General features: G+C 37.2%; 2 protein-coding genes across 3 annotated transcripts; one reads left to right on the top strand and one right to left on the bottom strand.

Annotated features, from left to right (window-relative positions):
* The first annotated feature begins 1,136 nt into the window (after positions 1 to 1,136).
* On the top strand, positions 1,137 to 4,495 carry LOC7465855 (glutathione S-transferase T1). 2 transcript variants are annotated; one of them, XM_002304453.4, is made up of 7 exons: positions 1,137 to 1,364; positions 1,521 to 1,594; positions 1,815 to 1,878; positions 2,114 to 2,167; positions 2,700 to 2,779; positions 3,012 to 3,217; positions 4,019 to 4,495. In XM_002304453.4, exons 1-7 carry the CDS (start codon positions 1,300 to 1,302, stop codon positions 4,172 to 4,174), a joined length of 699 nt encoding a protein of 232 aa, XP_002304489.1. In that variant the 5' UTR covers positions 1,137 to 1,299; the 3' UTR covers positions 4,175 to 4,495. The 2 variants fall into 2 exon arrangements, with proteins under 2 accessions (XP_002304489.1, XP_024454081.1); XM_024598313.2 differs by having other exon boundaries at positions 1,163 to 1,364; positions 3,678 to 4,105.
* A 546-nt stretch (positions 4,496 to 5,041) lies between these two features.
* On the bottom strand, positions 5,042 to 10,181 carry LOC7465854 (probable copper-transporting ATPase HMA5). The gene is made up of 6 exons (XM_002303629.4): positions 9,640 to 10,181; positions 6,840 to 8,231; positions 6,480 to 6,734; positions 6,273 to 6,395; positions 5,694 to 6,173; positions 5,042 to 5,611 (listed from the first exon to the last, which is right to left on the bottom strand). The coding sequence occupies exons 1-6, from the start codon at positions 9,922 to 9,924 to the stop codon at positions 5,195 to 5,197; spliced, it is 2,952 nt and encodes a 983-aa protein (XP_002303665.3). The 5' UTR covers positions 9,925 to 10,181; the 3' UTR covers positions 5,042 to 5,194.
* Positions 10,182 to 10,799: the final 618 nt, after the last annotated feature.

The raw sequence follows: 10,799 nt of genomic DNA, 5'->3' as shown, positions 1-10,799 counted from the left end.
TTTTTTCATAAAAAAAAACAGTGAAACTTTTCATATGAACAGTGCGAATGAATTAATTCATTCGCACTGGTTTTTCAAAAAAAAAATTTAAAAAAACTGTTCACTTTAGTGAACAACTACAGTGGATGAACAGTGGAGCCATGCTCCACTATTGATGTTTTTCCAAGACGAGAAGCAGCAAAATGCTGCTTCTTCGAAACCTGCGGTGCCATATGGGTCCTACCCACTGAAAGCATTTTTATTTTGGTTACCAAACTTTTTTTTTTTTTGATTCACGTGGGGTGTCTGGGCCAGCTTACGCGCACCACGACTATTCCTCACAGCCCACTGGACATCCTGCAAGCCCAGGAGCAGGTAAGGCACCGCGGGGGTGACAGGCGTGCACATAGAGGGTCGAACCCGGGAGGGGGGGCAGAACAAGTCCACGATGGACCACAGCAGTTAAACCCTCAAGTGCTGGGTACACACGAGGGCTCGAACCAGGGCACTCAGGCAGGGCAAAGCCTGCCAAGGCCACTGAGCTACAAGCCCCGTGTGTGGTTACCAAACTTTTATTAACGTGGTTGTGGGTGAACCTTACCCGCAACCACATTACCAAACGGTATCAAATTCTTTCTCTTTTTTTTTCTCTTTTGGCCTTTTCTCTCTCATTTCAATATTAATACTAAAAGATGTGAATAAAATAAAGTTATGAGATCAAAATACTATAATTAAAAATAACATTGATCAAAGATGAAAAATTCAAAAACTTGGTTAATTTAATAATATTATAAAAAATAATAAAAAATAACAAATATAAAAAATATTAGCCAAGATAATTAAAGTTGTCTTAGGCTTTAATAAAATAAAGTTGTGAGGTCAAAATACTATAATTAAAAATAACATTGACCAAAGATGAAAACTTGGTTAATTTAATAATATTATAAAAAATAATAAAAAATAACAAATATAAAAATATTAGCCAAGATAATTAAAGTTGTCTTAGGCTTTAATAAAATAAATGTTGTTTTTAAATGTAATTTAGTCAAGATAATTAATTTTTCTTTGAAAAGGTAAAATAGTAAATATAATATTGCAGTGAATCATTACACATCTGGACACCGTGAAGCCTCCATGTTGATAATTTTTTTTTTTTTTATAATTCTATCTTCGAGAAAAAAATACTCCTTTGACTAATGTACATCTAGGGTAAGGTTTCAAAGGCTAATAAAAGAATAGATTACCGTGAGAATCATTCATTAGTCGCACTGCTCGGAAAAAAAAACGAAGAAAAATCAGTACCAAGAGTGATTGAAGAAAATGGAGCTGAAAGTATATGTAGATCGTCTGTCACAGCCATCAAGGGCAATTGTCATCTTCTGCAAGTAATTTTTTTACTTTTTTAAAAGACCCTTTTGAATTCCCTCTGTGATGGTTTCTTCTTTGATGTAATCATCACGTACTGAAAATGTTTTGAACTTGAGTTCTTTTTATATTCACGTAATTTATTTGATCTGAGTTTCACATGTTTTTTTGTATAGGGTAAACAAGATAGACTTTGAAGAGGTTGGAATTGAGTTATTAAAGGGTCAACATCTAACTCCTGAATTCAAAGGTACCCCTCAATCAAGTATTTCTTCTCTCCATTTGCTTATATATGTGTTGACGTGGTGTCTTTTTGTCTAAAAATTGAGGCTTTTGTTTTCTATTTGCAAATTGAGACCACCCCAGATGGAAATTATGTTGATCAAGTGTTTTGGTTGCTTAAAATTGTGCTAATGAATGATCTCTAGCATGAAGTTGTGACAGTATCTAATTCTTGATTGTAATTTCAGAAATAAATCCTATGGGAAAGGTGCCAGCTATTGTAGTTGATGGAAAGTTCAAGCTTTTTGAGAGGTAATCTAAGCACAAACTGTCAGTTGCTTGCTCGTTCTTGTGATTGATCTCTTATGTATGGGTTCCTGGAAATCTAAGACTCGAGCTTGCTGCGAGCAACTTCGCTCTATGATATAGTTTACATATGTCAACCTTGCATAAATTTTTACTACTGTGTGAGAACTTGTACTCCCTTTCGACCCATGAAATTGTTACTCATCAATTTAGTTTTTAAATTGTTGATTGGTCTTTGCAGTCACGCGATCCTAATCTTTCTTGCTTCTGCATTTCCTGGAGTTGCTGATCACTGGTTAGTACAGTTGTATATCCATCGTGATGAATTTTTGTATATTTGTATGTGACATGAATGGCTTAAAATATGAAATACATAATTGGAAAGTGAATGAAATGGTTATTGAAAATGACATAGAGTTTATGTAAGCATTTATGTTCTCAATACCTAAAAATGTGTCCAACGAACCAGGAAGTCTCTTGGCATTCGAGAGTTCTGGGCCACATTCTTGATCTGTTATCTTTTGTTTAAGGAAGGCAGCTTTTGTACATCATCACTTCACTTTAGGATATAAATGTAAAAATGGAAAACGTGAGTCATTTTTCTATGTTCTAAAACCTATCTACTGCTTGATGAATTGGATATTTGTTATAATCACACTAAAAAAAGCATGTTAGTTTTTGTATAATGCAGGTGACACTGTGTGTTTGGTTTGCATGTGCTTTCAGATGCAGGATTTTTAGTGTACTTGAAGATTAATTGAATTTTTTATATTATTACAAGATTGTATGCTGTGACTAGTTCTTAAGAGGTTTTGCTCAACTGTTAGGTATCCAGCTGATCTTTACAGGAGAGCTGAAATTCACTCAATTTTGGATTGGCATCACTCCAACTTACGTCGCGGCTCAGGTATGTCATTGTAAATCTAATCTGAAACATTTGCCGGCTATCTCATATTGTCTATGTCATCTTGTTCTGACTTGTTAAACGCTGAAATAGATATTTTGGATTGTATTTCATTCATGGTAGTTGCTCTATTTCTGTCCTTGCAACTTCCATTTTGAAGGTTTTGCTTATTTTCCTTTCCCACACGTACTTCATTCTGACGAAACCAATGTTTTTCAACTTGATGCTTCTTCAGTTGAATTTATTCAGAATACTTTGCTAGCACCTTTTTTTGGTCGACCTCTGAATCCACAAGCAGCTGCCGAAGGCGAGAAAGTTTTGTCTTCATCCCTGTCAAAGATAGAGGCTCTGTGGCTTAAAGAGAGTGGCCAGTTCTTGCTAGGCAGTAGCCAACCATCCATAGCTGATGTATGCCTCGTCTGTGAGATAATGCAACTAGAGGTATGTAGCTATGAACATTAATTTCTATATAATATGACCAGTGTTGCTGCTATTATGGGAGAAAATTCAATGGATAGTGGGATTTAGCTAAACTTTTTGATAGGATATAGTTTTTTTGGGAGTGAGGATTTACTTCATTTGAACACAAGGAAAAACCCCCACTTCCTCATTCCTCCCTTTTACAACACCACCCAAGGGCTCTTCCATTCCCACAATCACAACCACAACAAAACATTATGGAGAGAGATAAGATATGGATATGTAGCACTGTGTTTGGTGTCTTCTTGGCAGTATTTTGAAATCCAGCTCTCTTCATTAGAGCACCACCTTATGTTTATTGATGCAGAAAGAGGAATCTTTGTCCCAGCTGCTTGCTTTTACATTGATTTTCTGTGACTGTTTAGATCAATATCAGTAAGCTGATGTTTTGAGTTAACTTCCCTGCTTTGTTGATGTGTAGGAGGCCTCGCACCTCAAGTTCACATGTTTCTTCAAAAAGAGCTGAAACCTAGACCAAGCTGCTTTTGTCATTGTTTTAGGATTAATGGTAGTTCATCTTGTATCCACTAATTCATTATAGGAGTTGGGGGGGGGGGGGATTTCTTCCTTTCCTTTTTCTTTCATACGCACACACCCACACCCACACCCACACGCACACATAGACTTACACTTGGTGAGCTGGGAATCTTTGTTGCTTTAAACTTGCCTTGAACATCCTATTCCTATTTGATACCGAGGAAATGAAGTTGCTAAACTAAAGGCATTTTGTTAACTCGAAGTAAAACTTTTTTTGGGCTTCAGTTTACAGATGAAACGGATCGCAATCGCATACTTGGTCCACACAAGAAGATTCAGCAGTGGATTGAGGATACCAAAAATGCAACAAAACCACACTTTGATGAAGTGCATCAAGCCCTCTTTGCAGCCAAAGTTAAATTACAGATGCAACGTAAATAGAGTAAAAACTGTGAGGTGGAGCAAGATATGTATGAAGTCTTTGCTTTTAAATCTTTCACAAGACATGCAATAAATATTTCTTGGTTCATCATGTATAAACTTTGAGCCAAGGATTTTATGCAGCAAGACTGGATCAAATAATGAGTGGACCACAGTCCACAACGTATTAATTTAAGTACTTTTGATATTTTGCGATGTTTTGTAATAACAATTTCGGGCTTGAAAGAGATGATGTATTATTATAGACACCAGAACCGTCGTTGTGAAACTTTTTTGGATAAAGAAATTGTCAGTGGGTGTTTAAGCTCTTGAGTGATTAAATTGTCAGCCTAGCATTATTCGATTCTGGGGTTAGCTACAATACTGAGCATTGGCAACCATTTGATTTGACGTTAATATCACCATTCAAATCCAATGGCTTATACTGCCTATACTGCATCCGTATTTTGCTGGCATTCTAGAGTTCACGTTCATTTCTTATGCAATTTTGATTATAGTGTTATCAATTGCATTAAAGTTTTTCTAGGGTGTAAGAGACTCGTGGCGACAGAATCTACGTCATGAATCTTCACGAGGGTTATCAGCAAGCACAGCATCCAATTTGATTTGGTGGAAGTATCCAAGCACATACTTTACCATGCATTGACGATGTTCTTCTCATCGGCAAAAGCTGAGGGGTGAGGCTTCTTGGCCAAAATATTTGGGAAATGCTTGACGGTGCTGGTCCTAAAGCACTATAATTAATTAAAATTAAAAGAAACTCAACCGTGTAGGAGAAACAATGTGGATGTCCACAGTGAATCTAGTGTTTATCCCATTTTTCCCATTTTGGTGGAAGAATCCAAGCTCATACTTCACCACTATAACTTGTTTAAAATCTTTCTTGCAAATTTCCTTCATATAATATCTCATGGAGCACTAGTCAATTGGCAACGTTTTCTACGTATCGTCTACATTGCTCTCAATCAACTCCTGATCAACATCTATTCAGAAAACCTGAGTCGAAACTAGTGCTATTAATCACTCAATCTTTATTCCATGAATATTTAGATTTTCCAGTTTCTTGGGCCTTCTGTAATTCTTCAATAAGAGGGAGCACAGAACCACACTGACTGAAGATGCTGCCATTGCAGCTCCAGCAGCCCATGGTGGTAAACGGAGTCCGGTGCCAGGAAAAAGCGCCCCGGCAGCTACCGGGATGCCAATGAGATTATACCCCAAAGCCCATATGTAGTTTAGGCGAATCCGGGAAAAGGTCTTCCTAGATAGGTCTATAGCAGTAATCACATCCTCCAAATTGCTCTTCATCAGAACTATGTCAGCTGCCTCTATAGCAATATCTGTGCCTGCACCAATTGCCATTCCAACATCGGCTGCTGCAAGTGCTGGCGAATCATTTACACCATCACCTACCATGGCCACTGTAAAGCCTGTAGCCTGTGAATCAAAGAGATTGGAAACAACTTTCACAGCTAACAAGATCCTGGGAAAATAGGGGTTGCAAGGTGCACAAATGTACCTGTAATTCCTTCACTTTCTCAGCTTTCTCCTCAGGCTTGGCTTCTGCAATAACAGTTTCAATCCCAATTTCCTTCGCAATTGAATTGGCAGTTCCCCAATTATCACCTGTGACCATGATGCTCCTAACTTTCATGGACTTGAGAATCGAAATGACTTCACAGGCACTAGGTTTTAAAGGATCTGATATGGCTAGAATTCCAGTCACTTCCCGGTCAATAGATACTAAAATCCCAGTTTGAGCCATTGTTTCAGTTTCGGCAAGCATCAGTTCTCCATCAACTGGAATAGCAATGTTCTGGTCCAGTATTAAGCTCTTGTTTCCAATTATTATTTCCTTGTTTCTGACAGTTGCTTTCACTCCATAGCCAGTAATGGACTCAAAAGCTCTTGCTTCAGGCCAAACAGGGTCTTCTTCATCTTCTCTGATCTTCTTTGCGTATTCTACAATAGCCTTGGCCAAAGGGTGCTCACTATTCATCTGAGAAAGATATGCAACCCCAATGCCAACTGACAGTCATCATAAAAGAAGAGTAGTATACTTAAGGCAAACTGTAGGTTTTCCATGGAAAAAGCTTACCTCAGTTGCTGCAATGAGTTCATAAAAATCTTGAAGTACCATGCTTTTCAACAGTGTTGTTTTGACCACCACTGGTTTTCCAATTGTAAGAGTTCCAGTTTTGTCAAAGATGACGCAGTTCACCTACAAGATCATTAACCACCTCCATGACAAGTAATCTGTGAAGATCCAGAATTTGTAAATAGAAAATCGAATATTCTGGTTAACCTTATGTGCACTTTCTAATGCTTGCCCCCCTTTGATTAGAACACCTTGAGATGCTCCAACTCCTGTACCAACCATCACAGCAGTCGGAGTGGCCAATCCAAGAGCACATGGGCAGGCTATGACCATGACAGAGATTCCAAATTGGAGTGCGAGCTGAAAGCTATCCATGGAATGTGGTATCCATGATTTTGGATAGCCATGGAACACTCCAGCTAAAAACCAGGTTAGCCAAGTTGAAAATGAAAGAATGATGACCTGAAAAAAAAGGGTCAGTTGTTCACATGAATAATTCAGCTAGTTGATAAAAAAGAAATTAATAAATGAACTAAAGAAATGTATTCGTGCTTGTTATGGACTTACCAGAGGCACAAAGTATTTGGATATAGTGTCAGCAAATTTCTGCACCGGAGCTTTAGCCAATTGAGCTGATTCAATAAGCCGAACAATATGTGAAAGGGCACTGTCTGATCCAACCCTCGTTGCTTTAATATGCAGTACCCCATTTTCATTTAAAGTGCCTCCAATCACAGGGTCACCCACCCCCTTCTTCACTGGTATTGCTTCTCCTGTTATCATGCTCTCATTCACATGGCTTGCCCCCCAGATGATAAGACCATCTGAAGCAACTTTTGCACCGGGAAGAATTTTGATCACATCATTTTTTTGTACCAGCCTACTGTCTATTTCTTCTTCGCTTAAAATGTTCCCATAATCATCCAGCGTTAATAATATTGCCGTCTCAGGTCCCAAGTCCATAAGCTTGGCAATGGCCTCAGATGTCTTTCCCTTAGCCATTACCTCGAGGTACTTCCCAAGAAGAATAATTGAGATTAGCATTGAGCTAGTCTCGAAGAAATCGGTACCCTCAAAATCTGGAGAGCCAGCAGCTCTCAGTACTGAGTAGGCTGAATAGAAGTAGGCTGCATTGGTTCCTAAAGCAATCAAAACATCCATGTTAGCTGAACCGCGCCGCAATGCCTTATAAGATCCAGTATAGAATCGCCGGCCTATAATGAATTGCACTGGGGTGGATAGCATCCATTTCAATACCTCTCCTACATTTAGCATATTGACTACTTTGGTGTCTAGCTGACAGTTAATTATGGGGATATACATAAATACCATGGAGATTAGAAACACAGGAATTGTGAAAACCAAACTCCATAAGAAGGTGCTACGGTATTGCTTGATTTCATCTTGTCTGTGACTTTCTTTCTCTTCTCCTTGTGGATATACAAGTGCCTTGAAATTTTCAGACCCAGCTGATTCAATGGCTTTGATGAATTTTCTAGGACCTGTCATACTTGGTTTGTAAGAGATGGAAACTTTATCGAGTTCAGGGTCTATCTCGATTACTTGAACTCCTGGAAGTGTTTGAAGAGAATTTTCTATTATTTGCATTGAATGACCTGCCCCTAAACCATCAACTTTAAGATCTATCTTGCTCACGTCTTCTCCAGCGCTAACAAGCATGGTTTGAAATCCTATATCTTCCATGGCTTCTAGTAGGTGGTTGTAGTTCAGGATCTTTGGATCATAGTAAACTTCAGCCTCTTCGGTTTCCAAGGCCACCTGGATTCTTTGTACACCATGAATTGCTTGCAGAACTATTTCAGCTGTACAGCAGCACGAAGTGCATCTAATTCCATTGATCTGAATTCTGCATACTTGACTGGATCTTTCATTGATCTCATCTTCAATCAATGTGGCTTGAAATCCAGCATCTTCAATAGTCTCACGAATAGTTTCTTCCTAAAAAATGATGGAAAAGAACAGGGAAAATTATTTTCACATACAGCTTCAATTCAAAACCCAGTGGAAATATCCTGCCTTCAATTATAGTCCAGGAGGAATCAGCCAGTAAACAACAATCAATCAATAACATTTTAGGCAACATCAACCATTTTTCTGTTCAAACATTTGCATTAGCGACATTAATGATAAGGAATACACCACTACAAATCTAGGGGGGCTGCCAGAAATTTGTCATGAACGAACATGGGAAGGCACTTTAGTCTGGTTCTAGTAGTGGTATACCTTGACCGTTAAGAAAAACCATGATCAAATAATGCAAGTTCCCTTTTCTCAAGAGATGTTTTTTTACCCCCTTAGATTTGAGTCTTGTGAGTTGTAATTTTTTTTTTATTATTAATATGAATGTTCGGATTAATTTATATTTATATAGTTCTTAATTAATTTTATAAATTCTAAAATTAATAATTATAGAAACTTTTAATAATTAAAAAAAGACTCCAACTCTAATATGAATTGTAATTTTATTTCTCTACCAAGAGGTGGCCCTTCGAGGTCACAATCATGATGAATTCATGATCTGGCAATCAAGAAAAAGATAACACTTGCTTGGTGCACTAACTGAAAAAGGAAAGTGACATGTTTCCCGTCCTGACACGAAAACAAACCATTATTTGGTAAAGGGGATTTACATTTTCATATGCCTAATGTGCCGAATGGATAGTTGCCATGATCAAATTCATCCTGCTTCAACTCCACTACCAAAGAAAAAACAAAACCATGATATGCTGCTATCTATACAAAATAAATTTGAAAAAGAAATGAAATGAAAAGACAAAAAAAAAAAAAAAAAAGCAGCTAAAAATATATCATGTATTTTGACCATTCTCCACTGTAATGGCATATGCCTTGTAGGTTAGTTGACATGCTGACATTTTCATGTCTCATGATAATCCAGTTTGAGTCTCGATTAAAAAAGAAAAAGGTTTGCGGCTGGATGACTATAGCTTTGCTCCTAAGCAGTGTTCATCAACTAGGAAAAGTTCCAGTGATAAAGAGTTAGAGGCCATCATGAGAAAGAAATTAACAAGCTAAAGGATGAACCCCCTTTTCTCTCGTGACATTAAAGATACTAATTGTGTCCGACACACACTAAAAGGAATGATTTTTTCTCAATGAAGATAAATTGGAACTCTCACTTGAGAACAAAAATAAAGCAAGGCTGGATTATTATTTTTTTGACAGAATACAAAGCAACAGAGCATACAAATTAATCCCCCTACAACATGCTAATAACTTTACAGATTTAGAAAATGAGTTATGCAGCCTAAGGAAAATAACCAAGCATGTATGCCTCATCTTTGTTAGTATTTTCTTGGAAAACAAACAGCAAACAGAACATACTTACATTAACAAGACTACTGGGGTAAAACAGGACTTGAGCCCTATTGTTCAAGACATCAACGACGGCTTCAAGAATTCCAGGAAGCCTTTTGATAGCTTTCTCAACTGAACCAGCGCAAGCAGAACATGTCATCCCTTCGACTGAAAACATTGCCTTCACCTCTGTTCCCTTCACGTCCCCTGCCACGCCTTTCGGATACTTTGGCATCGATGGATAGTGTGGCCTTGCCAGCAGGTCCCCACAATTCTCCCTGCGTAAACAAGTTAATTTCAAGAACATGGTAGCCATTAAAATGCTAGAAAGGTGGCTGCGTTTTATGCTTGTGGAGCTCGTAGTTTTGGCAGTTAAGATATTGCTGCACAAAACATCAAAATACTGAAACTTCGAGCAATTTCTCAGGAAGACAACATTATTGTCTTCACGGCATTGTCTGTATTTTGTGTTCCTTTATAACAAAGTTTGAAAGCTGGGGGACTCTTAGCGAGAGGTAGTGGATATAGAGAAAGGTTCTTCTAAATGGTTTATGATTGAGAATCTTAGGTTGAGTGGAGTTATGATCTGTTTGATTTTAAAAGAAGGAATTTAGTGAATGGTTAATGGTCCTACCTGAGCATACTCGTTATCAGAGGCGGAAGGAAAGGGGGCAAGCAGGGCCTGCCTCCTAGAAAGATATATTAAAGAACTCTAAAACGTGTGGGATATTCACTGTAGCAGGTTTTTTTTTTTTTTTTACATGTTTTTTTTTGCTTTTTTTTTACCCAAAATTAATTTCTTCTTCTTTTTTTTGTTTCTTTTTTTTTAAATTTTTTGTTTCAAAATTATCTTTGCTAATTTTTTTAAATATTGAGCTGGTTGAAAATTGAACTATGTAGTTTTTTTCTTTAAAACATTGTGGATTGATATAATATTCTCATGCATTGTTTTTTTTATGATTTCTTTATTCTTTTTTTTTCAAAATGTTCTTTGTAGATTTTTTTTTTATATTAAGTTGGTTGAGAATTTAGCTTTATCGTTTTTTTTTTAAAAAAAATAATATGGATTGCTACAGTGTTTCCCCTACATAGTTTTTGTTTTACTGCAGTGTTTCCCCATATATTTTTTTTAAAAAATTATCTTTATCGAATTTATTTTTTCAATATTGAGCTGACTGATAATCTAGCTTT

This window comes from Populus trichocarpa, chromosome 3 (assembly GCF_000002775.5).
Source record: "Populus trichocarpa isolate Nisqually-1 chromosome 3, P.trichocarpa_v4.1, whole genome shotgun sequence".
NCBI lineage: Eukaryota > Viridiplantae > Streptophyta > Magnoliopsida > Malpighiales > Salicaceae > Populus > Populus trichocarpa.
Note: the sequence above shows the minus strand (reverse complement) of the source record. Positions and strands in the feature narration are given on the sequence as shown.

What these genes read in the sequence shown, in the direction of transcription:
- LOC7465855 (XM_002304453.4), top strand. Translation starts at nt 1,300, where the DNA reads ATGGAGCTGAAAGTATATGTAGATCGTCTGTCACAGCCATCAAGGGCA. An exon ending in CAACTTACGTCGCGGCTCAG is followed by an intron (nt 2,780 to 3,011) that starts GTATGTCATTGT and finishes ATGCTTCTTCAG; the next exon opens with TTGAATTTATTCAGAATACT. An exon ending in GTGAGATAATGCAACTAGAG is followed by an intron (nt 3,218 to 4,018) that starts GTATGTAGCTAT and finishes TTTGGGCTTCAG; the next exon opens with TTTACAGATGAAACGGATCG.
- LOC7465854 (XM_002303629.4), bottom strand. Translation starts at nt 9,924, where the DNA reads ATGGCTACCATGTTCTTGAAATTAACTTGTTTACGCAGGGAGAATTGT. An exon ending in CCAAATACTTTGTGCCTCTG is followed by an intron (nt 6,735 to 6,839) that starts GTAAGTCCATAA and finishes CTTTTTTTTCAG; the next exon opens with GTCATCATTCTTTCATTTTC. An exon ending in AACTCATTGCAGCAACTGAG is followed by an intron (nt 6,174 to 6,272) that starts GTAAGCTTTTTC and finishes TATCTTTCTCAG; the next exon opens with ATGAATAGTGAGCACCCTTT.